We start from the raw sequence: 25,650 nt of genomic DNA, 5'->3' as shown, positions 1-25,650 counted from the left end.
TCGCCCGCGAACACCCGATCACTTTCCACACTCTTCCCTCCCCTCCCTATATTAACCCTCCCCCGCCCCATGCCCCCAACCCAACCTGAAGCCCAACGACTCAACGAGACAGATCACACGAGCTCAGATCACCAGCCATCCAGCCATTATTGCTGTTGATCAGCAAGGCAAGCTTAGGCCAGGAGCAATGGAGTTCTCGTTCGGCGGCTTCGGCGACCCGGTGCTGTCGGTGGCGCTGCAGCAGCTGATGGACCTCCCCGACGAGCTGGAGCGGCAGCTGAACGCGCCGACGCGCGCCTACGTGCGCGACCGCCGCGCCATGGCCAACACGCCCATGGACGTCAAGGAGCTCCCCTCCGGCGCGCTCGTGCTCGCCGTCGACATGCCCGGGGTCAGCCTCGCCGACGTCAGGGTCCAGGTCGAGGACGGCAACGTGCTCACCATCAGCGGCGAGCGCAAGCGCCCGCCCGAGGACGCCGTCGGCGCCGAGGCCGACAAGCAGCAGCAGCAGCAGCAGGGCGCCGACGGAGGCGCCGGCGAGAAGCAGGGGGTGAGGTACCTGCGGATGGAGCGGCGGATGGGCAAGTTCATGCGGCGGTTCCCGCTGCCAGAGAGCGCCGACCTGGACAGCATCAGGGCCGAGTACAAGGACGGCGTGCTCACCGTCACCGTCGACAAGAAGCCCCCGCCGGAGCCCAAGAAGCCACGCGTCGTCCAGATCACCGACGGCGGCGACCACCAGGGTAAGTGAAGGAGACGACGTACGCGTCAGCAGATCAGCGGGATGCTGAGAGAATAATGCGAGGGTGTGATGCCGTGGAGCCTGTGCTCCGCTTGGTGTATTAGTGTGCCATCGAATAAAAGTAAGTCCTAGTACATGCATGTAGCCATGTACTCGACTACTTCAGTGTTTCTTCTTGTATCTCTGTTCTCTGGGACTGAATGGGATGGATGCTTTGCTTGATACATGCATGATATGGCACGACCATGCAACATGAACATGGCCTGGATCATTGGTTTTTCTTTGCCATATCAAAAAATGAATCCAATTGTCCAAAAAAAGTTCGAAACTAACTACTGCTTCCAAATGGACTACCAAACAAGCAAGATCAGGAAACACCTTCTCTTTACCAGAAATCCCCGTTGGAGCAGAGGATCATCCTGGACAGCCTCAAGGAACTGAACGACCTGGCCCCGCTTCGCCTTCTACGCGTTTGTTTTCTTCGCGCTACCACGGCAACGTCTTCATTGGGTTCTTTCCTCCGTGCTTCCACGGTAACATCTTCATTAGGTTCTTCTGCATCACCACCAGCTGCTTTTCTGACAAACAATGAAATGAAGAAGCCTTCCAGGCCATCCTCAGGGTCCGTTCGAAGCAAATGTTCAGCTGCAAAGCAAATGCAGGACGCCAGTTCAGAAATTTTCACTGGCAGTGGCGTTAAACTGTTGGGATGTAGAGCACATACATCCTTCAAAGACGGGAAGGCCACGACGGTGCCATTGGGGAAATGGAGTAGCAAGCTCGAAACCAAGTGATGTGGCTAAGGGTAGGACGGCATTCACGACATCCTCGTTCTCTGCCTGGTGGATCGAGCAGGTGCTGTAGACCACCCTCTCCACTGAGGGAACTGCAAACAAGGTGGAGGGGAACTTCAGCTAGTGCAACGGTTATGCACTGATATTTGACTATTCAGCACACAAACTGACTGAGGGGCTTACATGATAGAGCATGTGAGAGAGCTTTCTTCTGGAAAGCAGAGAGCTTTAGGACCCTTGAGCTTGTACTCGCATCATCCTGATCATCTGCAGAACATGGTTTATTTCAGTGCTAAATATTCGAATAAAATGGAGGACCCCTAAATATGCCCCCTCCTTAAAACTAGGTAGTTCCTGCTGACAATACAAATCATTCTTGACAACCCAGTGATGTGTTTCACAGTTTCAGGTCAAATTTGACAAAGAAAGTACACATCTTGTGCTAGCTATAGAAGGCTTGTCCAGCCCAAAAGTCCACAATTAAAGTTCGGCACAACTGATAACAGTATAACACAATGATGCAAAACAGATCTGACAAGCTTAGAATTCAAGTTTTGAAATTTATAAGCATATGTATGTTGAAGGACTGCTGCCACAAAGGCCTTTCGTTACAACTTACCTCTAGAATGTGAAGGAAGCAAGTAGTCTAGTCTCTCTGTTGATATTCCAGAACCAGAGCAAGAGGGGTCCAACAGAATAGCACGGACCTGCAACAAACACCATTCCATCAACACACCACAACATTATGGATAATCATTCTCTGAAACGAAGGAAATTCTATAGAGCATGTGTCCAGTGAGGTTTGTAAGTCATCAATAGAAGTGAAAGGGGTTTAAGAACCTCGGCATATGATGGATCGTTGCTATCTATATCCAGAAAATCACCATTCACTGTTTGAATATCTATAAAAATAAGTTAAGAAAGTTGTTCATGTATCAAATGACATAAATATTGTAAGAGTGGATAATGTATGACAAACAAGTAGAATTATATTAGCCATGCTTGAGAAACAGGAGTAAGGAACACATATCATCAAATGATGAGCAAATAACTAGTCAACACCTGACAATTTAGATCCACTGAAGATAGATTTATATTCTTTTATGTTTTTCACGAAGAAATTACAAGGAAAGACTAAGAGAGACAAACAGTAGATGACCAGCTTTAGCAGAAGTTCTAATTAAGTCTGTGAGGACAAGTTGTACCAAACATTTATAGGTCCAACAACAGATATTTACTTGCAGCAATTATGCACAATTTCAAAGATAGATCTGGGCATCTTAAAGGTCCAAATGATAGATAGGTATTTTATCAAGGAGACAAGGATGGTTTGCTTGTAAAAAACTATACAAAAGGAAAATATAGGTGCAAGCTCGATATACCTAAAATGTAATAAACAAAGGATACTATTTGCTCCAGATCTTCTGATAGTATTTTGCAATGTCTTGGCCCTCTCTTTGTTAAGTTCACAAGCTATAATGCCCCCCTGTCCATTCATGAGGGCAGCAAGGTGGACTGTTTTGTTCCCTGGAGCCGCGCACGCATCAATAACCTAAGTTTATGTTCAATTGGAAATTAATAATTTCACAATATATAGCTAAAAGGTGATACAGCCAGTCAGCCTGAGTGAAACGTTTTTCATCTAGTATATAACACATGATTCTTTACAATAGACATAATAAGATAAATGAACGATACCAGCAAATAAGCCTAGATATTTCATTTGCAAAATAAAAAATAATTTAAAATTGTAAGGAAAAATATAGGAGTAATATTATATCTTATTAGTTATTACTACCTGAATAGTGAATGGCGACAAATTTTTTGTTTCAGGAATATGCATAGATTTTGTAGTTTCTTCTGATATGAACAGAATAGCACAAAAAAAAAACACACTCATGGGAAACCTTTTGCAAAGTTGTGTATACTAAGTACTAACATATGCCGCATTATAATCCAGAAAGTATCATTATGTAAACTTGTAAATTAACAAGTCAGATGGTAACATAAATAAAATATTTTTTTTATCTCAGCTGAAGATGGCCAAAGAGTAAACATATCAGTAAAAATTATTCCAACAGATATACTGACCTTCCAACCTGGCTTAGGGCACAGTGCGACCGCTACCATACAACTAGCTTTGCCCTGTGAAGGTCCAAATGAAGGAAAAAATTACCATTAAGCACATGCCCTTCCAAAAAAGCAAACACTTAAAGAGTTAAGAATGACAAAGTCACCTGTAAAAACACTTTTCCATTTGTGACCAATGGATGGCTGTGCAAATCAGTTCCAGGCGGGAGAAGCAACATATTTGGAACCATATCATCTTTAGCAACCTATTAAATACAGAGTGACTTAGTCAAGTCGCACTAAGAATAGTAGAGCTCAAAAGTAAGGCTGCAGTTGCAAAAACAGCTTCATAAAGAAACATCGAACAAGAGCCACGCTACTTAGATCAATAATCTTGCTAAATGTTAAAGGATAGATTTGGTACCTTGTGTATTTTGCTCAATTCTTCTACCACAGACTCGGTAGTGGTCTTGAGTGTGTTGACACGAAGAAACCTGGGCTTTGGTTTGACTGGAGAGAGATAGAACAATGAACATCAAGGTTAGGAGTAATTTAGTAAAATATGGCGTATGTTTACTGAGGATTACACACAATTAAGTAGATAGAAATTAAGCAATGTGCTCAAACAGATGTGATATATACGCCCTTTCCTCAAACATCCATTTGGTTTGGCAAGTATGAACAATTAGTTATTATCATTTTTTTTTGGGGGGGGGGGGGTCTCAGTAACATAATCTACAATTTGGCAACAGCTAACCAGGATTTGTCAATTATCATTATAAGAGAATGTGCACGCAGCTATGCAAATGAACTTAGAAACCACTAAATATAAAAAAGATAGTGTGAACTCTGCTCAGGAAATCCTCGGCATATGCGACATTTTATATTCGCAATAGTAACAATCTAGTTGTGCAATGTAAATAAATAGTTCTTGCAATCTAGTATTTTCCCTGAATCAAAAAATTTGAGCAATCAAACCACATTTGATCCTAGATGGTCAACAACTCAACATCAAATGGCTCAAAATCCCAAATCATAATTCAGAAATACACATATCACAGGAGTAACTAATGATAAGCTACAAGAGGAGCAGATAAGAGGGAAGGGTACCTGGTGTTTTATTGCCTAGCAAGTCTTCAACACTGCTGACTTTCTTTTTGGCACAAATTCTATCAAGAGCACTGCTAAGAGTGTCTTTGTGTGTCAGAATTAACTGCTCAGCTGATCCAGAAACTGCAATTCCCTAGAAATGTCATTTGATGTCAGAATTTCTTCATTAGGAAGAAGAGGAGAAAGAGCATAAATGATGAAGTTGGACTGACATGTTGAAATTGAACAGGTAAGACAAATGATTATACTTGGTAAGAGAAGTACTTGATCCAATCCACAACCCAAAGTATAAACATTTTATAGCAACTATATTTGAACTTACAATTTATAAGGATAAGATAAGTACACACGCACAAACTGTTGAACCAATTCGATCAGTTCAAAGGTGTAGGAAGGTGACAAACCTGACCAAAGAGGATGTCATAGGCAGTCACAATGACTAATTCCTCCTGCTTCTGCAAGTAAAAGTAGAAAACTTGGTGAACTTGTGCCTTGCTTCCAGAAGACGTTACACATCTCTAAGTGAGGCATCCTCAACTTTAGAGTCAGCATACTAAGCTGCATTAGAACTGGTACAACAAATACGGCAAGGAATATAATTCCATCAGAACATTTGATTAAGTTGGCTGACCTTCCATTTGCTGTTTAGTACTCCACTCGATCCTAAAACCTCCTTAAGAATAGGAAGATCTGATAAGAGGGGGAAAAAAAAGAAACATGTGGGAGCAGTTAACACAAGAAAACAGGAAATTAAGCCTCAAAGTACAACAGAACCCATTTGCTCAGCTGAAATAGCACAAAATCTCAGCCACACAAAGATGGACTAACATGACAATATCCAAATTACACCAAGTAACTCTGGTGTGTGGCTGTATTGTCAAATCTGACTTGTTTCAAAGACAATGACATAAGCCAAAGGAATTAAGTGTCAAGCAGTGAAGTTAGCACAAGCTTCTTGCAATGTTAACCTGTCACCTATATATGATACTGCATGACTGCACATACGGTGCACTAACAACTACAATACATGTCGTTTTGCTTGCTATGAATTATGATTATGGCTACAACTCCACACTGCAGACAACAACCCACCCAACCACCCCGACACAAGAAGAGCCGGGCAGACAAGGCATCCAATCAGACACCTGCGTGGGACTGGGCACCAGATATCTGGGTCGGCATTCCGTCGAACACCTTGCCCGCGAGCTCGCGCCTGCAGCCAGAGGGAAGACGGGGATGCGCTTACTTACACTTGAGGGTCTGGCAGACGAGCGCGAAGGTGGCGCGCTTGTTGCGGACGGTGGGGGAGTAGACGAGGGACTTGATGGAGCCCGCGGCGCGCCTGGTGGCGTCCCCGCGGAGCACGCGCCGGAGCACCGCCGCGGCCTCGCGCCGAGCGAAGAACGCGGCGCGCTCCGCCGCGTCCCGGCTCGCCATCCGGCGCGGGGGGCGCCCGTTCCCTCCGGTCGCCGCTGGACCGCGGCTCCGATTCTTAGGATGTTGCGGCGGCGGCGCCATGGCTGATGACACCAGCCCGTCTCCGAAATAGCTCACTTCTAGGCCATGTTTGGTTAGAGGGTGGAAAAGTTTTGATGAGAGAGGAATGAAGCTTTGACCATTAATTAGTGGTATTAAATAAAGTCTAATTATAAAATTACCTCCACAACTGTGGTACTGTAGCAGTTGCTCTAGGTAGTGAGGCATTTGACTGTACGATTAGAGGATGATTGAACGCGATTACTGTAGCATCACTGTAGCCAATCATGATGAAACTTGGCTCATTAGATTCGTCTCGAAAAATTACACTCATTCCTAAAAAGGTTTTGCAAATAAACTTCGTTTAGTACTTCATGCATGCATTTGTCTTTTTGTGCAAAAAATTTCATGGTTTTATCCAAACAAGGCCAGCTGAAGGGTTTTTAGCGCTACGCTGTCGCGGATGTGTTTTTTTTTAACTGACGCGGCTGGTTGCTATTGCTAGTGGAGAAGCCAAGCTCTCCAAGCAGTTAAACAAAGCTTAAACCATTTTTTCTCTCTATAAAATCGAGTCCATTAATGTCTTCTCACCAAAACTACCGATCAATCCATGATAAAGAATGGGAAGAGTCAAATACTATAGCCATTAACTAAGGATTACGGACACAGTGTAGTTTGCAATCCCAAAACAAAAATTTATATCTAATCATATAAAAGCATTTTCCCGAAATTCTTGAAAAGTTATTAATACTTAGTTCGTATGTATTTTTTCAATACGCTAGTTATTTTTCAATTAGTCCATCTATCTCGAAATATTTGCACATGCAGCAAAAAATATTATCCTTAAAGAACTGATTAATACCTTGTCCCCTTAAATCAACAGCCAATAAGACAGTGATGCTTTAATGAAGAGCAACCACATATTTTCTTCTCTATATTAATTTTGTCTCTGAAATTTTATGTAGATGTACTTATTTTAGAATAGAGGGAGTACATAAATTAAAAATGCTTTTATAAAGTGATTACGTGAATCCAGTAGCTTAAAAACAATTATTAATTTGTCTAAGTGGTGTAAATTGTAACATATTAACTCGAACAATATATGACCTAACTATTTGAGATAACTATCTGATTCCGATGTAAAGATTGAAAATTTAGCATAAATTGCTTCATTAAAAAAAAGAAAAATCCTACTAAATTAAGCATCCTATATATTTAGTATTGCTTCGTTCAACTGCTAATATTTATTGGCAAGAAAAGCATTTTGGTCCTTCAATTTTTTTCCCCAAGGGTCAAGTTTATTTCCCAACTCTCGTATCAGTCAATTTAGTCTCTCAACTTTTATTTTTAGGTTAAACTCATCCTTAGGTTGATGTGGCACTCAAGACAATATGTGAATAATACGAGAAGTTATATTTTCTCTTGGGTCCTTTCCCCTCCTTAATTTTCTCCATATTTATAAATTTACTTCGACACCGATGTTCTTATTGCCTAATTTTCTGTAGTAATAAAAAAACGCGACCGCCGTTTTTCATTAAGAGGAAGCCGGCTTCTCCCGGCCGCGGAAAAACCCCCCGAACCCTGAGCTATGCCCGTGAGGGCCAAAGCCTTGCGGCGAGCACAGCGAGGGAGATTTTTTTATCCACAAGTGAAAATTCGTCCCAGCCAGGATTGGAACTCACGACCTTGTGGGCGGCGACACTACTTGACCAGGCTAGCCAACCAGGCCGCCCGTCCGTTCGCAATTTTCTGTAGTAATGAAGATCAAAGTCCAAACTTCACATCGATGTGATGATGTTAGAAATGACAGGACCAAATGAAACAATGTCGCATTGGTGGAAATTGAGAAGCCCAGTAAGAGTAATAAGAACTTTTCAGGTTAGCATCATGCGGGTATGAAGCACTACATTAGCATAATAAGGTTGAGTTTTCCCCAAAAATAAAAGTTGCAATACTAGATTGGCTAATTTGAAAGTTGTGGACGAAATTGAAACTTTTCTAGTGGAATTGTTGAGTCTCCTTTTGCGTAGGATCATTGTTACCCATCTTACTTTTTGATATGAAACAAACCATGATATGAAAATTTATAACAAAATCTATAAAGTCACCATTAAATTTAAGATCACATAAATTCTTTTAAATAAATTAGACCCCACCGACAATCCGTCCAAAACAATACCTTTACAAATTATCGATAAGAAAAACCCAAGAGGGCATGGATTAGCTCATGCTGGCCCTCTTAAAAAGCTGGCAAGAGCATGACATAGCCCACCTACGCAAAGTCTCCCTTGACCAGCTCACTAGCCCCCCTATTAATTACACTTCCACCCTTCCAAAATCACCAAACCCCACCCCAACCCCCCACCCCAGCCTGCTCGCTCTGCACACCCGGAGCGAGAAGAGTCGAGGAAAAATCTCGCATTCGCATAAAACAAAGCAGCGGCCGAAAAAAAATGGAGGCATGAGCTCCGCCTCCTCCCCGTCCCCCGCCAATTCCCCGCAAACCCTAGCCCCGACCTGACCGCCGGCGGGCTCGCCGGCCGGAGAGGGAGTCGCCCCCCCACCCCCACACCCCCACCTCTGCCGCCGCGGGCGTGGGGCGCGGGCGGCGGGCCCCATGCCGTCGCACGGGGATCTGGACCGGCAGATCGCGCAGCTGCGCGACTGCAAGTTCCTGCCCGAGGCGGAGGTCAAGGCGCTCTGCGAGCAGGCCAAGGCCATCCTCATGGAGGAGTGGAACGTGCAGCCGGTCCGCTGCCCCGTCACCGTCTGCGGCGACATCCACGGCCAGTTCTACGACCTCATCGAGCTCTTCCGCATCGGCGGCGACGCGCCCGACACCAACTACCTCTTCATGGGCGACTACGTCGGTGCGTGGCTACGCGTCCCCACCCTGGCCTCTTCGCGCGCGGCTACCCCTGCTTCCCCCTCTGCTGTTCTTGCCCACGCGCTCAGACCTGGCGGCCCCTGATTCAGCCGATCTGTCATCTGTCGTGATTGGTGAGGCGGAAGTTGGGAATTTTTAGATCACGCGGAAAACCTGTACTGTTTATTGGTCCTTGTGCGGCCGGTCGGCCAGATTGTTGCAAGAATTTGGCTCTTAGGAAATTAGGGAACGTCTCTACTGCTTACGTAGGCTATTGGAGTTCTTTGTGTTTCGACTTGTTGAGGCCAATGCCCTGAGCTGCTTATGTGTCACTTTTTGGTCTAGCATGGCTAGAATCTTGTCGGCGCCCTTGCCTTTTAGCTCCGTTGGCTATTGAGAAGACAATAGTTCACATCTGTTGGCATTTGGACTCCTGCTCCAGCAGTTTCATAATCTATATGTGATGTGCTCTACTGTTAGTCCGTTCTTTCCAGGCTGATCTTTATTAACTAAGACATAAAAACTGTCGCCTGATTCTCTTGGCAATTTAGATATGCTGATGCCATACGTAATGTCGTTTATTTGACTGCTTGAAAGGAAATTTTATGTCTTCTTTGAGTTGAGGGAATGGATAATTTAGTAACTGCTTTCATTTCCATATATAGTTTATCTAGCATATGTGTCGTGTTTGTTAATTTGATTATGTGGTTCTTTACTGCAGATCGTGGCTACTATTCAGTGGAAACGGTTTCTCTGCTAGTGGCTTTGAAAGTCCGGTACAGAGATAGGATTACGATACTTAGAGGAAATCATGAGAGCAGACAAATCACTCAAGTGTGAGTTTACATCTTCCAGTAGTATTTGGATTTTGTATTGCAACTCTTAGTTGCTGCATCCTGCTTTCATTATTGAGTGCATATGCAGTGGCTACGAGTGTTTGAGATGTATCCTATTTTTTCCAGAATATTTGATACTGTTTTGCCATCTGATTCCTCAAGTAACATGTCTAAAATAGTAATTTTTTTTTTAATTTTGAACTGGATTATTCCACATAAAGATCAACGTTTTTGTGGACAGGGCTTTACCAACACTTGTTCGATAAGATATCTTATGCTGGACTATGGTAGTAAAAATGTGTTCAATGTTGTGCCCTAGTAACCACACTGCTGTACTTAGTGCCCTCATTGTGTTTTTCGATAGTCACCTATGGATCTTACTGCTGTTATTATTGGTCATTGAAAATGAACTTCACTTGCACATGCCAATCATTATTGCATGACACATGCACATGCTGGACCTGTACACTGTTTCTTCTACATGCTATTCTGTGAACTTCTTAGTTATGCATTGTATTCGAACCGCATAGTTCTTGACCATGACTATTTTGTTACAGGTATGGCTTCTATGATGAATGCTTAAGAAAATATGGAAATGCAAATGTGTGGAAGTACTTTACTGACCTGTTTGATTATTTGCCTCTCACAGCTCTTATAGAGAATCAGGTATGCATCTCAAAGTGTTATGGTTGATGCTATTATAGTGTTATGGGCTTGCTAATATATGCCTGAAATATGAAAAACATATATACTGCAGGTCTTCTGTCTTCATGGTGGCCTCTCTCCATCATTGGATACATTGGATAACATTCGTTCTCTTGATCGCATACAAGAGGTAGGCAACAGTACAACGCTTTCTGGTCCTGCCTTTTTTCACTAGAAAGACAGCTTAGAGTGTATTCTTAGGGTGTGTTACAGACCCTTCAATCCTGTAACAGTTTTGTTTTGGGGGCTCTTTACCCCCCTTTTTATTCTTCTTAATATATTGATGTGCAGTTCTCCTGCGCGTTCGAGAAAAAAAAACAGTACACCGCTTTCACTATGAACTAGGTTTTTTTCTTTTCATGTCCAAGTATCATATTCTGATTTACAGATGTAAGTATGCTTTAGAAAAGTGTGATATTTGGAGAATAGTATATTTATGTATTGTTGGCTATGCACACATAGTAGATCAGCTATGTTGTCATACTGTTTTGGTATTTTTATGTACAGGTGTAGAGCCTAATATCATTTAGGTACAAATATGGTGCCATAACCATAATATCCAGTTATTTATTTATCTAGATAGATGCGCAGAAAACCTTTGTGTGGTATTGAACTATTTAAGGTCATGTTGATACATTTTAGAACGACTTTTGATTTTAGAGGGCCATTTAGCATCCGTTAATCTTTTGATGAAGTGGGCTTATCTAAGGATAACTACAGTACAACTAAAAAGCAGCAAATTTAGGCATTTGCTTGAATCCTAAAAGCTCGTATTGAAAAGCCAATATTCTCCAACACTTAGAAACCTTGAATCCTGTTACTTACTCACTTTGCGCTTTTTGGTTGGCTATTACAAGGGGTCTACCTTGATCTATACTCTGTACCATATATTGTTGATCCAGTGACTGAGATCTGCGTTCTCATTATCCTACATTACTGGTGAACTATAGATATGCTTCGTCTGATCGAAAACAATAATATTGATAATATTGTCTGACTAGTGAAGAGTTAGATGTTTTGAATAGACAAGTGGTATGGCTTTACTACTATGTTGTAAAAATTCTAATCATTGGGCTATTCCTCTGTTCTCCTTCGATGTCCTATCAGTATTCTCATGTTGCTTAGTCCAGTATTAGTTCAGGTTCTTCAAGTTTTTTTTTGGGTGTTTCAGGGGCAGGGTTAATATCTTTACTATGTGGATGCTACTATTGAGCTTGAGCTCATACCTATTAGTAAAGTGAACAATTGTAGGTTATTTTTCAGGACAACTTCATCTGGTAGTAGTGCGCTATTTTAAGAAGATACACTTAAGTTCCAGTACTTTTACTACAGGATGTTTTTTCGTTACCTATTTCTTTCTTTAGGTCACTATATTTGTTGTGGATCATTATGCATATAACAAACAAAAGTTGAGCGACTAGCGTCCCTTGCCTTTACTAGGAAATGATGCCTGATGGTGATGGCTTTTTAATTGATAACTTTCTAACTTTTACATGGTGTAGATTAATTGTGCCATACATCTTATATATTTTATCCTCAGCTAATATAACAGATTCTAAAAAATGCATGCAGGTTCCTCATGAAGGACCAATGTGTGATCTTTTGTGGTCTGACCCGGATGACCGATGTGGTTGGGGAATTTCACCAAGAGGAGCAGGTTACACATTTGGGCAAGACATTGCACAGCAATTCAACCATACAAATGGTCTCTCTCTCATTTCAAGGGCCCATCAACTTGTAATGGAAGGGTTCAATTGGTGCCAGGTGGGTCTTCAGAATGCAGTATTTCATTTTCAGTTTGTTTATCTGCTCGCTGTTAATGAAATTGTATTGACTTCCCCCAAAAGTATATTAGATTGAATATAGTCTCTGCAATTCCTTTCTCATACAACTTGCATTTACAATATAGTCATGCACTCGTGCTGGATTCCTTTCTTATACAACCTATCCCTCGCAAAGATAAACACGCAACTAAGTACACTTTTGTTTAATCTGTTGTAAAACTGATTTAGTGAGTTGCTTTGTTGTAAGCATGGCTGTAGGCACCCTTGTGGTTATTGGTGTTACATTCATGGTTACAAATTGCTGATTATGTATCTTTAGTGTGCTGCCCTTTGGATGTTTTCTCCTGTATCCTACTGGAAGCTTGAATAGTTACTTTTATAATTAATGCAGGATAAGAATGTTGTAACCGTCTTCAGTGCGCCAAACTATTGCTACCGCTGTGGTAACATGGCTGCAATTCTTGAAATCGGTGAAAATATGGACCAGAACTTCCTCCAATTCGACCCTGCGCCTCGGCAAATTGAGCCGGACACAACTCGCAAGACCCCAGACTACTTTTTGTAATTGTGGTGACCTTTTTAACGTACGGGTGTTGATGCTCCTCTCTTCCACCGTGTCAGGGTCTGTAGATCTTATGTCCTTAGATACGGGTTCCGTGAGCCCGAGCTGTATGTCTCCCAATTCTTTTGTTTGGAGATTTTGTTGCTGCTTCTCAATCTTTATACAAGATGTTAAAAGTTAAATGCCAGTGGATTTTTCTTTTTTTTCTTGTACTTCAGACTTTGTATTATTTGTAGACAGTGAAGGGAAGTTGCAGTAGGATCGCCCCTCGATTGTTTTTTTATTTTCATCTAAAACATGTGGTAAGAATCACCATATCGTCAACCTTGCTGAATAAATTTCTGTTCGGATGGGAGGTGCTTTTGGTTTGGGTTCACAGCATCCCCGTCTGAATGTCTGATGTGTCCTGTATATTATTCGTTGGTGTTTTGTAAAGTTTGGCATTCCCTAGGTGATGGCAAATATGGTTTTCTTGGTATTTTTTTGGCTCATGGATATATCTACAGATTATCAAGTATGTGCAAATGACAATTGTATGCCAGCTTTCCAAAATCGGTTTCGTTTCACGTTTGATCTGGCTTGCGGTATTAGAGATGGGTGGTGAACATCGGGCATGGTAACATTTCGCAGGCATAAAAATCCACGGTGTGAACATAACAACCAGCGCATCTAACACAACACAGCAAAACATAGGCCTAAACAAAAATGTTTCCCCTCATCGTTTCTGTAGGTTAGCAGTGCAACACAGTACAGTACAGTCAGTTCCAGCGTTACAACATGTCCTGGCTTTACAACATGCCGCTACCTGGGCATACTGCCATCTATGCTACAATCTTCAGTCATGAACTGATCAGGCTTCATACCATGTAAGCGAGCTCGCAATCAGCAGCCTACTCGGCAAGTCCCCCGGGCAAGGTGCAATGTATGTCAGCTTCTTCCTGGAATGAAGAACGTTAATACCAGGTGAACACATGTAAATCACATCCCAACACTTTTCCCATGCATACCTTTGGATGTCCACATCTGTGACATGAATGAATCCAGCGACATTGCTGCAACAAATCATGTTGTAGATGTTAGCAACTGGGTATATGCAAATTTGTCATGAGTAAAAACAAAGTTCTTGTTCTGCAGATCTTGACATCTACATTTTACAGTCACCAGGAACATAAGGTTAGGTTAGGGCCGTAATTAACTAGGAATAGCTTGGCGCAAAAGATAATAGTGCAGATCACAAAAGATAATAGTGCAGATCACATTAACTAGGAACAATAGACGTAGCTCACAAAAGCTAATAGTGCAGATCAGTCTGAAGAAAAGGAAAATAAACTGAGTACCTAAAAATGTCACAGAATAACTAACTGTAAGTAACTCTAAAGGCTCAATTACTTACACCATGTATTTTCTTTTTCCTAAGGCTGTTGTACAACTATGCTGCATAAATAACATAGCTTCCGTGATATATCTCTAGTCTCAGTCTCTTTTGCATTAAACCTTACTTACTGGCCCTATAGCCGGTAATATAAGCAATGAGTATGATATTATTACCTGGAAATTATTTCATCAGGTTCCTTAGCATAAGAAATAGCCAGCACTGTATGAATCATATCCGTGCTGATGTTGACAGCAACAAGCCGAGTAGGATCTGCCACAGGCTCTGCACCAATAGGCAATGCTGAGCGAGGAGCTTGATGACCACCACCAATTCTGTATACCGAGACATCACTGAAATTGACAATGTTTGAATGTGGCGCCAGATCATTTGCAATCCCATAAAAGTATTCCTGCAAGAGCCGATTAGGATTAGCTTTAACAATTCAGAGCATAACATAAGGTTGAGGCAGCGAATAATCACCCCACAAAGGTTGCAAGGGTTACATGTAAATTATTCAAAAAAAGAAAGAAAGAAAGAGCCAAAGAGAGTGGAAGTGTACAATAATGCAGCTATATTTCGGGTTTTCATCAATAACTTTAACATAAGATACCAACCAAAGTTGATGGTATTGTTGGGCAAATTCTATTCAAGAAATTAAAGATAACCTTGATTCGGAAGCTTCTAGTCTTTTGGCGATATTTTGAATTTCTGAGGACAACACCCTCTGATTTCTGAAGTTTTACAACATCAATGTTGGGCTTGCTTTGAACTGCATCCTTTAACATCTTCCAGAGTTTCTCCTGCAAGCCATGAGATAGATCAGATGATTCCGACAAGTTGCTTCATGTATGATTCCACATTTATCCATGACTCAACATTCAAGATATAACAACGAACAGGTATAGCTCTGTAGAGCACTATTTTTGACAAGATCAAATCACAATGTAATGCAATATCACTACTGTATGAGAACACAAGAAAACTCACAGGCTAAAATAATAATAGTTTCAATTGTTAGTGACATGCGATTCCGCATAATTGGCGTTCTGTGCTTGTATGCATATTTCTTCAAATCTTTCTGAATGGCGGTTGGTACATACTGAACATCCTTTTGAATGCCTTATCTAGAATTATTAGAAATGTCACTAGAAATCAGTCAAATCACCTGACTTCATTAGATGCAGTAGATGCATAACTGGAGAATACTAGTGTGGATGATCTGTTTATAAGAAAGCATGCTACCAGGGAGTACTGCTCGCAGACTATGTTTTGTTTCAACTTGAGATCAACCAGATCTAATGCACACATTTATCATCTTGTTACTCAAAGGGATCTTCATTTTAAAAACATTTTAAATAACTCATTTTCTTTTAGAATAACTAACATGATACCTTGATAATAGCACAGTACAACAAGAAAATTGTTTGCCCGCTTACCAACATTATACCTAGCTAGAAATTGAATAATTAATACTATCATCAAATTGAATATTATGATAGTACGGTTGTCAGCGAACGCAAAATGAAACAAGGATGATCAACAGTACTGCCCATGTTGGAAAAACACTTTGTGTTCGCCGTTCGCATGAACAAAGCAATGTGTCACTTGCCTGTCCCAGTACCAACAACACATTGGCCTTGTAAGTTTCAATTGCATTTAGAAGTAACTGCAGAGCAAAAATAAGGAATCACCACATGTAGCATTTATATTAGCCACCAGCAAGCAAACTGAAAATTGCTACTCATTTGAAACCAAGTACTTACCTCGTACCCAAGGCCTTCAACCCACCCCATGGTATTGATAACCATTCCTGCTGCCCTAGATTCAGCATTCCCAGAGAACTGCCTCTCCAATGTTTTAGCTAGCTCCTTCATAAGAACTTTGTAAACATCCGGATTGATACTATTTGTGACACAAGCAATAGATGAGGTGGCAAAGCAGTAGAAGAAACAAAAATCTTATATACAGAAAGCACTCAGTGGTAAGAATTGCTAAAGAATATATTGGCAAGTTACCTCGGAGTTGGGTGGCCATAGAAGTAAACCAGTGGCATCTCCAAGGGAATCCCATCAACAATATCGATAGGTTTCTCAATTGGGGTAGCAGAAATACATCCAGGGATCGTTATAGACCCCTGGCCGATATCTAAATCCACATATGTAGGCTTCCAGCCCAGTTTGGCAGCCCAGCTAAGGAGCATTTTGCAGAGGGTACTTTTTCCAGAATCTGTTGGTCCCGCAACAATCACTCTAGGTCCCTAAGCCACATAGGGCAAGACAATTTCAGTGATTTAGTCCAGGGAAATAATGATATATACAAGTAAAAAGATCCCATGTCAAGAACAAAAGTTTGTTATGTTTATGTAAACCATATTGTGCTCATTTTCATGTTCAATCATTATGCTCAGGTTCACGTTCAACCTGTACATTATGCTCATGTAGTCATGTTCACATTCAATCTATGCTAATATTTTAGGGCAGTCATCACCCTGTTAGGATTTAATACAATTTGTTCCAAGAGAATTATATAGGACCACATTGCAACCTGTTTTTTCATTGTCACACAGAATAGTGTATGATTATACATGGATTTGGCCATTGAACTCTTGCCTCGGTTTGGTTTTGGCCATTGAACTCCAAAACCGGGTATCCTTGACCATCTAACTCTCAAAACCGTTCACATTTGGCCATCCTGGTGGTTTTGGGTGTGGTTTTGCTGACGTGGCTGCCACATGTCGGTGGGACCCACATGTCATCTTTTTTTTTGCTGACGTGCTGCTGGAAGCCGGCCGGGGACGGAGCCGCCGCCGTAGCTGGCCTCCGCGCAGGCCGCCACCGCTGCCTTGGGCCTCGCCGGAGGAAGGAGGATGGAGCTGCAGCCGGGCGGGGCGGACGCGGTGCTGGGCGGTGGCGCTCAAGGCGCTCATGCTCGCGCACCTCGCCCGGCCCCGCCCCCGCACCATGGCAGCTCGGCATGGCGGCCGAGCTCGCGCCGCCCAATGGAGAGGAGGGGGCCGTGGCTCGCACAGGCCGCCGAGCCGCGCGCAGATCCAGCTCGAGGCCGGAGGAAGAAGACGGCGCGTGCGCGCCCACCGCCGCCGCTGCTGCAACGCGCCGGCTCGACCGCGCACACGCCCGCCACCGCTGCGACCGCCGGAGCAGGGGCCATGGCCGCCGGATCCGCCGCGCTCGAGCTCCGCGCCATGGCCACGCGCCGCCGCGACGTCCTCTTCCAGGAGGAGGAAGGCCGGCGTGGGAGGAGTAAGACCGCCCGGGAGGAGGAAGCCCACCACCGTGAGCTCCAAGGGCGGCGGCGAGGATGCGCGACGACGAGCTCCAGGGTGCGCGGCGGCGGTAGCAGCGACGCGGCTGCGAGATCCAGGGGAGCGGGGTACTCTGCGTTCGTGCGCGCCTACTTCCGCTTCCTCGACACCCACTCCCTCTTCACTGCCCAGGAGCTCGACACCGGCGAAGCCGACGACGAGGACGCACGGCTCGACTGCTTGACCAAGCAGCAGCACCTGCTGGACCTGCTCATGCAAATCCGGCCGTATGGGGACGGCATGGGGCAGGGCCTCATCCTGGAGGCCATGGACTGCGGCGGCCGGGTGAGACGCTGGCGGTAGCGAGGCGGCGGAGGGGAGTGCAGGGGATGCGGGTGCTGAGGAAAGCCGCGGAGCAGAGCGCGCAGCTGTCGTCCTACTTCGAGCTGTGCCGGGGCCTCGGCGTGCTCAACGCCACCGAGTTCTCGGCCGTGGAGCACGTCCCCGACGACGAAATCAGGGAGCTCGAGAAGCTCATCATCCGCGCGGGCCGCCGCCGCCGCCACAGAGCCGGCGTGGAAGGCCGCGCTCGGCTGTGGCCGCGCCGCCCGCCCGCGTCGGCCTCCGCGCCCACGCCACGCAGGCCACCGGCCGAGGGAGCAAGGGAGGGGGCGGTGTGGCCCCGCGGCTTGCCTCGCCGCCAGCACCGCGCAGGGGGCCGCTCCCGGCCGAGCGCGCGCCTCGCCGTCAGCGCCGCACGCGCTAGAGAGAGAAATAGGAGAGAGAGGGGAGGAAAGAGAGAAATAGGAGAGAGAAAAAAATGACATGTGGGTCCCACCAACATGTGGCAGCCACGTCAGCAAAACCACACCCAAAACTACCAGGATGGCCAAATGTAAACGGTTTTGAGAGTTAGATGGTTAAGGATACCCGGTTTTGGAGTTCAATGGCCAAAACCAAACCGAGGCAAGAGTTGGATGGCCAAAAATGGACTTTTTCCATTATACATTGTGGTCTGTCCTTTCAACATCATGTCAGGAACACACAAGACAATATATGACATATGCTTTTGAACAATACAGAACTACTGAAGGTGGTGGTATGTTAAGTTTCAAGTACTTTTACACTGTCCATCTCTAAGGGTGTGAAATCCACAATACAGAATCCACGCAATGCAACAAAATCTGCAAGCTGGCAAGCTTTCTGACTGTAGTTCTTTTTTATAAGATAATACTCTGCATCTCGTACAGATCCTCAGCAATGCAACACTCCCAACAATTGTACGATGAATAGATACCAGATTAACTGAAACAGGAGCACTCACCTGCGAGGCCTCCAAATCACCCCCCTGTGCTGCAGCAGCCCTTGCCCTTGCCCTCCGAGCGTCAAGAATAGCGTGTGTGTTGACGTAAACCACCATTGGCGTCTGCAGCACACAGCAACAGAATCGTCTGACCAGGAGCCTCGTTACCCCAAATTTACACAGAAATTAGGACCAGGGGGTAGAAATCGAGCCCCACGGCGCACCTCCTCGGAAGGATACTCGCTCTCGGTGACCCCGTCCAGCTCCAGCGTCGCGCCGTGCCAAGTAAAAATCTAATCGGCAGAACAGGAACGGCGAATCAAGTCAAGCGGCGCCGAGCAATGGCGGCAGAAGCCAGCAGCGCGGGCCAGGCGGGTCCCTTTTGCTGGGGAAGGGGGATGGAGGCTTGAAAAGGGGGGCGGCGTGGAGCTTACGGCGATCTTGGAGCGGGGAGGAATAGGGACCCAGCCCTCGGGGGGCAGCTCGGTGCCGAAGATCTCCGCCGTGCCGGCGACGAGGCGCACGCGGAGGGGCGCGTCGGGGGGCACCTCCACGCGCAGCTCGCTCTTCGGGTCCAGCTTGCACTGCCGCGGCGGCGGTGCGGCGGCGCCCCCCGCGGTTGCCGTGGTCGCCATGGGGAAAGCCAGAAGGGTTTAGAAGAGTCGACGGCGAGTCGGCGAGGGTTTGTGCGTGGCCGAGAGTCCGAGACCAGCGCGAGCGGAGAACGAAAGGGTCGCTGTGGGGGGCAGAAATTACACGTTAACAATTTTGTGATTTTGATACGAAACACTTTTTTAAAAAAGCATTCTTTGGTCGTACTCCCTCCGTTCCGAATTATAAGTCATTCCAAAAATCTTAGAGTGTCAAATTTTTTTAAGTTTGACCAAATTTATATGACAAGATAATAACATTTATGATACCAAATAAATATCATCAAATTCTTTGTTAGTTATATTTTTATAGTGCACCTATTTGATGTCATAAATTTTTATATTTCTCTATATAATTTTGGTCAAACTTTGAAATGGTTTGACTCTTCAAGATTTTTAAAATGACTTATAATTTGAAACGGAGGGAGTACATTTCAACTGCAGGTTATTTAATTTTGTCCTAGTTAAACAAAAATATGATCAGTAAGGTTCTATTTGGTTGAGTTAAAGTTAAGTGATAAACTTTAGCACGTATTAGCGCTCCCGCTCATGCTAAAATTTTTCAGTTTTGACTAAAGTTTAACTCATCCCATTAGCGCTTCTGTTTGGATGAACTAATGTTAAAATTTAGCAACTTCACCCCTTACCACTTGGATCGATACATGATCTAAGACTAGGTCAAAACTAGAAAACCATTACAATTGGTAATTATTAGCGGGGTGATTGGTTTTCGCATCAGCCTTGAGCCAGGCCGCTCTGGCGATGCAAAAGACGCCCATGAGACTAAGAATGGCAATGGTTCGGTTTCGGGTCTAATAATTTTGAGCTCGGGGGTAATTTCTCACTCACGGTTTGGGACCCTGAAACCTATCAGATTTGTTTTTTTACCCGTGAATACCAATGGATAATCATTTGAAATAAAAACTTATGTTTTATAATATACTTAATAATAAATTATTTTACTTATACTATTAAATTTATTCTAAGTTGAAGTTAACTTAGAAAATTATTTACTATTTATTGACTCATGTTTATACATGTAAATGTATATAACATGTATATATTTAATTGTTCATAGAAAGTATTTATTGTTCTTACGAGTTTCTCCCGGCGAGCACTCGTTGGATCCTTGTCGGGCTATCCCGGCGAGACCGATCTGACCGGTCCAACATATCGGTCTGACCGGTTGGTTTAGCGGCGCTGCAAGGTGTGCCGCTGCTTGCCGTATGTTCGAGTGCGTTCGTGTGTTGACCCTAAATCGGCGTCAATATAAGGCCAATTTCTTTTTGCTGAAGAACGAATCCCATCCAGTGTTATGGAGGTGCATGTGGTTCTGCATTTCCGGAGTGTTATGGAGGTGCATGGGTCGTTTCGTCCGTTGGATGAGGAAACTGTATTGGACGGTGGATTCGACGTCCGATGGCGACGCCTGCTGTGTTATGTTCGAGTGCGTAGCATTTCCGATTCCTATATCTCCCGTCTGCAGAGCGCACGCTCTCTCGCTCCCCACCCCACCCCACGCCACCAGCCGCGGGTCTCCGTGCGGGTCGCTACGGCCTCGACGCACCTCACCGGTCACCGCGTTGTCTCGAGCTCGTTGCTCCTGCGGATCCGGTGATGGATCCCCCCCGCCCCCCAGCGGCCGAGGATCCCGGTCGCGGAGGCCTTCCGCCGCCGTTGCTTACCATGTTGGGATTCGCCTTCCTCACCTTCAACTCGGCCATGGCCGTCTATCGTTCCCAAGGCGACCCCCAGTCCGTCGCCCTTGTGACCTTCTCGTACGTGGACCTCGTCCTGCTCTTCTTCTGCCTGCGATCGTATGAGCGAGAGCCAGCGGGTTATGGGTCGAGAAGGAAGTGGCGGGTCAAGGCCGCTGTCTGGGTGTTGACCACGCTGCTCACCCTTGCCTTCTCCTACAAGGTGGCCGAAGTCATGCCGCCGGTCGTGGCGGTGCTCGTCTGGGCGATGGCTGCCGCTACTGTAGTAGGTGGGTTCTATGCCTTCTTCGTGCACGAGAGCAAGCCCAGTACTACTTCTGAGCCGCAGAATACTGCCGATTCGGCGGTGTAGGGAATATTGGGTTCGACTTTTTTTTTTGGAAAGTCGTTTGCAGAATGTTTTAGTCGCAATGTTTTACCGTGTAAAGCAGCCCTGTGAGCTGTGAATTCCGTATGTGCTATACCATAAAGTTCCATCTCTTGCTATCTTCATTTGTGCAAATGATAGTTCAAGTAAATTCCACGTACGGTTCATTCTGTATCAAAGATTTTACACCTATGGCAATACATACGTGGTTGACTGCTCGTCTGGCCGGCCATCGGATGGTACTACGGGAAAAGAAGAGTTTGAAGTGCTTGAAATGTGGCAGCTCGCTTCTTCAAATTTTTGCCGTAGTTCTAAAAGTTAGATGCTAAATAACAACCTTTGGCGGCTCCTCAAATGCTAAGGTTCTATAGACTACTCCCTCAATTTATTAGGTTATTAACTTATCTCGTATTTGACATTTTTGAATCTATATATTGAATTACTTTGTCTCTTCAAAAGGTAGAATGATTCCATTTCCCATTGTGATTATTTTCGAAGCATTAATATTGAATTAGACATGCTCACTTAAATGAACTACCATATATACTCCAAACATGATGGCTTAGGTATGCTTACTTTCAGAACTAGCATGTTTCGAAATATTGGTTTTTCAACAAGCTAAAAAGGCATAAGAGATGCATCTAATTAAGTTGTAGACAGGCTTGTATTTGTAGAATTGTGAATGTAGCAAAGCCCTATTAAAAAATAAGAAAAAAATAAACCACAGGAAGGGAGAAGAAGTTTTCTTTACTCCACTGGCTTCGGGTCCGGCTCCGGTTCCGGCTCCTAGCTAGATCTACAGCTGCCGCAGAGCCGGAGCCGGGAGCTCCGCCAAACACATCTTCGATCAGAGTCAGAGCGAGATGGAGCCTTGTATGCTTTTTCCATATTGTGATTGTCAAACTATTAATATTAAATTAGATGCTTAATTAAAATGAACTAGTATATAATATGAAGGCGACTTTTCGGAGACGATGTTAACATTTCTTGTCTTGTCGGGAATATAATTAAATGAAAGGATACTTCTTCTAACATCGCCTCCCAAAAGTCGTCTTCCTTTCTGCTTAAGCTAGCGAAGGTCGTGGAAGTTGATCGAAGAGAGTACGCGGTATCTATCAACTCTAATTTTGACCGGATTTCCCTGTCCTATTGGTTGCCCAGAAATTACCTAACGCGAATGATGTGACGCTGTGACTACTCTCATCTAATTTATGCACCTGACAGTTCAGCGAAGTCGTAAGCATAGATGTCAGAGGAGTGTGATCACTATGACACTCCTCCGACTCGATTACCTAGTTCACAGTATTGATAACTATGCCGATAAACACTCCTATTGAGACTGATTTAAGAACATCTCCAACAGTTCCAATCTCTCTTCCTCGTCCTTGTTTTTTTTAAAAAAATAAAAAAATCACTCTCTAATAGTTCCCCATCCTAGTTCTCCATATCGTAACAATTGGCAAATTGGCATCCCTTGTGCGTAAAAATACGCACTGCTTCTCCCCTCCCGATCGCCCCTCCCCCACGGCGTTTCCCGCGAAACTATCCTTGTGGAGCCACAACTTTTTTTTTTGAGTAAAGCTGGGGAACTATTGGAGATTGACTCTTTTTTGCTTGCTTATATATATATATACTCCCTCCGTTCCAAATTATATGTCGTTTGACCTTTTTCACCTCAAATTTGACCACTCGTCTTATTCAAAAAATTATGCAAAATACAAATTCTTTTGTTGGCTTGCTTCATCAATACAAGTTCTTCAAGAATGATTTAAATTCGATTATGTTTGCACAAATTTTTTGAATACGACAAGTGGTCAAATTTGATGTCAAAAAAGTCAAACGACCTATAATTTGGAACAGAGGGATTATATATGGAGCCTAAAACAGACCTCTTATCAACCGAACGTCACATCATTGTGTTTGGTAATTTCTTGACTAGCCAAAGGATTTGAAAATCTGGTAAAATTATATAGAGAGTTTATAAAAAAATACTACGTCGTACCCTTCCACGAAATTTTCGCTACTACGATTAATCGATCTGAATGCAAGACTACAACAACAAAGACTTTTGGAAAGATTTGAACTTCTTTTGACTTATTGGCAAAGGAAGTAAAAAATGCAAAAAAAAAAATCGAATGGACAAAATTAAACGTCATACTACTGATAGGTACCTGCTTCCCGAATCGTCAATTCGTGCAGAGCTACACTTCTGTAAACCATGCTGCTGCCAAATATACCGACCTTTTTTATTTTTTAAAAACGCCAACTTCTCCATTTTAGCTTTATACGAATCTCCGAGCGGCTTACATCCTTTAGGTGCTCTACTACCTCCTGGTGCGCTGCCGCCTGCTCTATCATCTTGTCTTCAGCTCCTCCCCGGCCCCTCCTCCTCCTCCTCGTCTTCTCCTCCCTCTCCCCCTCCTCCTCCTCCTTCCAACTCCTCACGTATAGCAAGGGCACGTCGCAACTCCCCTTCCCTCCGTAAAGCAGCCAACCACGGGCACAAAAGCTCTTTCTTCTTCTCCTTCTTCCAACAGATAGCAATTATGGCTCTTCACTCCCCTCCCTCGGCAAAGCAGCCTTCCACAGGCGAGCACCACCGAGCGGAAGAGCTCCAAAAGGGGGGCGCCGTGGCGTTCATGGTGCTCACCTTCAACTCCGGCCTCGCGGCATACCTCTTGTGGGGCGACGTGGCGTGCGTGGCGTCCGTCGGGGTGACCTATGTGCTCCTCGTCCCCGTGTTCGTCAGGCGCTTCGGTTGGTGGGATGCGGGAACCCACCGCGGAGGAAGCAGCTTGATCAGCTGGCTCTACGTGTTCATCATCTTGCTCTCCCTGTCGCTCGGGGTCTTTCTAGCGTCCAGGCTCGCGCGAACAGCAGCACCCTCCACATCGACGGCGCTGCTCGTGGCGGCCGCTGCCACGGCGGCGCTCGGAGGCCTCTGCTCGTATTTGCTCCACCGGCGTAGCGGGTAATTTTCCAAGACCAATCCTTTAATTATCCTGCAGCAACGGCATGTGTGCTGCAGCTTGAGCTAATTAAGATCGTTGCGAAAAAAAATCTTTCTGTAACCAGACAAAGTTGTGACGGCTGCTAATAATTATTATTGATTTGCAGGTCTAAGCAGGAGCACCAGAAAATGATCCTGCCTCTTATGCAAGAGTCAAGCAGTTGATTGGATAATATGAATATCTCGAGTGAAGTGTATGCATGATTGTACTTTTTCTGAGGAGATGGGCTGAACTCTCACTGTAATACTCCCGATATATACATAAGCCAAAAATCTAAAGGGGGCCGATCCCTGATGCTACTAGCTATAACAGTAGTGTGCTGTTAAATGGTTTGTACCGTAAAATGATTTTTTAAATATCTCCTCCTTCATATGTACGCATTTTAATCTAGCTGTCCCTGTATCAAAGCACCTGTGAGAAAAGAAAAATGTAAGAACAGGAATAATCAGAATCACCGATGCCAAAATTGAGTACCAAAATAGGACATGAATACGGTTGGGAATTATATATATCCCTCTAGATCAGTTCAACAATTTCTTCACTTTTCAATCTCGTAAACAAATGTCGAAATGTATTAAAAAACACAACCTAAAACATTCTTATAGCAGTCCACTTGTAACGAACATGCCCTATTTAGGCCATTTCGAGTGATTTGGTGATCATATAACAGCGCAATCAATGGGACTAACAAGTTTGTGAGATCATATTTGTAGAATTTTTGGGTTCCAAGAAAGTAATAGAAGCCATTCAAATCATCAAATATGAAAAGAAACGAAGAACATTGATAAATGTTATGTGTTGACAAACTAAATTGGTCAATTGACAGACTAAACTTGTCAATTGACAGACTAAACTTGTCAATTGACAGACAATAAGCCAAAGGAATTAAGTTTGAAGCAGTGAAGGTAGCACAAGCTTCTTGCAATGTGTTGACATGCAAGTCTGACCAGTCACCTATATATGATACCCATCAGTGACCAAGCGTTCAGCACCTGTTAAACCGACACCCATCAGTGCGT

The 25,650-nt window shown here is 44.2% G+C and overlaps 6 protein-coding genes across 6 annotated transcripts; 4 read left to right on the top strand and 2 right to left on the bottom strand.

Moving 5' to 3' along the window:
* The first annotated feature begins 87 nt into the window (after nucleotides 1–87).
* Nucleotides 88–962, top strand: LOC120692226 (19.0 kDa class II heat shock protein-like). The gene has a single exon (XM_039975510.1). It carries the CDS (start codon nucleotides 188–190, stop codon nucleotides 749–751), a length of 564 nt encoding a protein of 187 aa, XP_039831444.1. The 5' UTR covers nucleotides 88–187; the 3' UTR covers nucleotides 752–962.
* Nucleotides 859–6,268, bottom strand: LOC120692150 (25S rRNA (cytosine-C(5))-methyltransferase NSUN5-like). Its single transcript, XM_039975423.1, has 13 exons — nucleotides 5,967–6,268; nucleotides 5,348–5,406; nucleotides 5,121–5,171; nucleotides 4,717–4,849; nucleotides 4,031–4,116; nucleotides 3,774–3,872; nucleotides 3,628–3,681; nucleotides 2,944–3,088; nucleotides 2,377–2,438; nucleotides 2,156–2,243; nucleotides 1,720–1,803; nucleotides 1,467–1,628; nucleotides 859–1,387 (listed from the first exon to the last, which is right to left on the bottom strand). Exons 1-13 carry the CDS (start codon nucleotides 6,232–6,234, stop codon nucleotides 1,128–1,130), a joined length of 1,551 nt encoding a protein of 516 aa, XP_039831357.1. The 5' UTR covers nucleotides 6,235–6,268; the 3' UTR covers nucleotides 859–1,127.
* A 2,319-nt stretch (nucleotides 6,269–8,587) lies between these two features.
* Nucleotides 8,588–13,361, top strand: LOC120691980 (serine/threonine-protein phosphatase PP2A-1 catalytic subunit-like). Its single transcript, XM_039975220.1, has 6 exons — nucleotides 8,588–9,062; nucleotides 9,780–9,894; nucleotides 10,452–10,560; nucleotides 10,652–10,729; nucleotides 12,172–12,363; nucleotides 12,775–13,361. The coding sequence occupies exons 1-6, from the start codon at nucleotides 8,810–8,812 to the stop codon at nucleotides 12,946–12,948; spliced, it is 921 nt and encodes a 306-aa protein (XP_039831154.1). The 5' UTR covers nucleotides 8,588–8,809; the 3' UTR covers nucleotides 12,949–13,361.
* A 286-nt stretch (nucleotides 13,362–13,647) lies between these two features.
* LOC120691892 (protein CLP1 homolog) lies at nucleotides 13,648–19,632 on the bottom strand. The gene is made up of 10 exons (XM_039975124.1): nucleotides 19,320–19,632; nucleotides 19,110–19,178; nucleotides 18,907–19,008; nucleotides 16,336–16,577; nucleotides 16,084–16,222; nucleotides 15,930–15,986; nucleotides 14,986–15,120; nucleotides 14,494–14,729; nucleotides 13,953–13,997; nucleotides 13,648–13,883 (listed from the first exon to the last, which is right to left on the bottom strand). Exons 1-10 carry the CDS (start codon nucleotides 19,518–19,520, stop codon nucleotides 13,796–13,798), a joined length of 1,314 nt encoding a protein of 437 aa, XP_039831058.1. The 5' UTR covers nucleotides 19,521–19,632; the 3' UTR covers nucleotides 13,648–13,795.
* Nucleotides 19,633–21,050: 1,418 nt separating this feature from the next.
* LOC120692068 lies at nucleotides 21,051–21,739 on the top strand. The gene has a single exon (XM_039975315.1). It carries the CDS (start codon nucleotides 21,153–21,155, stop codon nucleotides 21,603–21,605), a length of 453 nt encoding a protein of 150 aa, XP_039831249.1. The 5' UTR covers nucleotides 21,051–21,152; the 3' UTR covers nucleotides 21,606–21,739.
* Nucleotides 21,740–23,910: 2,171 nt separating this feature from the next.
* Nucleotides 23,911–25,017, top strand: LOC120651278. Its single transcript, XM_039928740.1, has 2 exons — nucleotides 23,911–24,591; nucleotides 24,738–25,017. Exons 1-2 carry the CDS (start codon nucleotides 24,167–24,169, stop codon nucleotides 24,793–24,795), a joined length of 483 nt encoding a protein of 160 aa, XP_039784674.1. The 5' UTR covers nucleotides 23,911–24,166; the 3' UTR covers nucleotides 24,796–25,017.
* Nucleotides 25,018–25,650: the final 633 nt, after the last annotated feature.

This window comes from Panicum virgatum, chromosome 1K, assembly GCF_016808335.1.
Source record: "Panicum virgatum strain AP13 chromosome 1K, P.virgatum_v5, whole genome shotgun sequence".
Taxonomy (NCBI): domain Eukaryota; kingdom Viridiplantae; phylum Streptophyta; class Magnoliopsida; order Poales; family Poaceae; genus Panicum; species Panicum virgatum.
The sequence above is the reverse complement of the archived record's forward strand: the minus strand, read 5'-3'. Positions and strand labels throughout refer to the sequence as shown.

Coding starts and splice junctions, on each gene's coding strand:
- LOC120691892 (XM_039975124.1), bottom strand. CDS start 19,520: ATGGCGACCACGGCAACCGCGGGGGGCGCCGCCGCACCGCCGCCGCGG. Junction 14,730..14,985: donor CTAGAAGCTTCCGAATCAAG/GTTATCTTTAAT, acceptor CGGCTCTTGCAG/GAATACTTTTATGGGATTGC. Junction 13,884..13,952: donor ACAGATGTGGACATCCAAAG/GTATGCATGGGA, acceptor TCTTCATTCCAG/GAAGAAGCTGACATACATTG.
- LOC120691980 (XM_039975220.1), top strand. CDS start 8,810: ATGCCGTCGCACGGGGATCTGGACCGGCAGATCGCGCAGCTGCGCGAC. Junction 9,063..9,779: donor CTTCATGGGCGACTACGTCG/GTGCGTGGCTAC, acceptor TCTTTACTGCAG/ATCGTGGCTACTATTCAGTG. Junction 12,364..12,774: donor AAGGGTTCAATTGGTGCCAG/GTGGGTCTTCAG, acceptor TAATTAATGCAG/GATAAGAATGTTGTAACCGT.
- LOC120651278 (XM_039928740.1), top strand. CDS start 24,167: ATGGCTCTTCACTCCCCTCCCTCGGCAAAGCAGCCTTCCACAGGCGAG. Junction 24,592..24,737: donor TTGCTCCACCGGCGTAGCGG/GTAATTTTCCAA, acceptor ATTGATTTGCAG/GTCTAAGCAGGAGCACCAGA.
- LOC120692068 (XM_039975315.1), top strand. CDS start 21,153: ATGGATCCCCCCCGCCCCCCAGCGGCCGAGGATCCCGGTCGCGGAGGC.
- LOC120692150 (XM_039975423.1), bottom strand. CDS start 6,234: ATGGCGCCGCCGCCGCAACATCCTAAGAATCGGAGCCGCGGTCCAGCG. Junction 3,873..4,030: donor AATTGAGCAAAATACACAAG/GTACCAAATCTA, acceptor TGTATTTAATAG/GTTGCTAAAGATGATATGGT. Junction 3,089..3,627: donor GCCCTAAGCCAGGTTGGAAG/GTCAGTATATCT, acceptor ACATAAACTTAG/GTTATTGATGCGTGCGCGGC.
- LOC120692226 (XM_039975510.1), top strand. CDS start 188: ATGGAGTTCTCGTTCGGCGGCTTCGGCGACCCGGTGCTGTCGGTGGCG.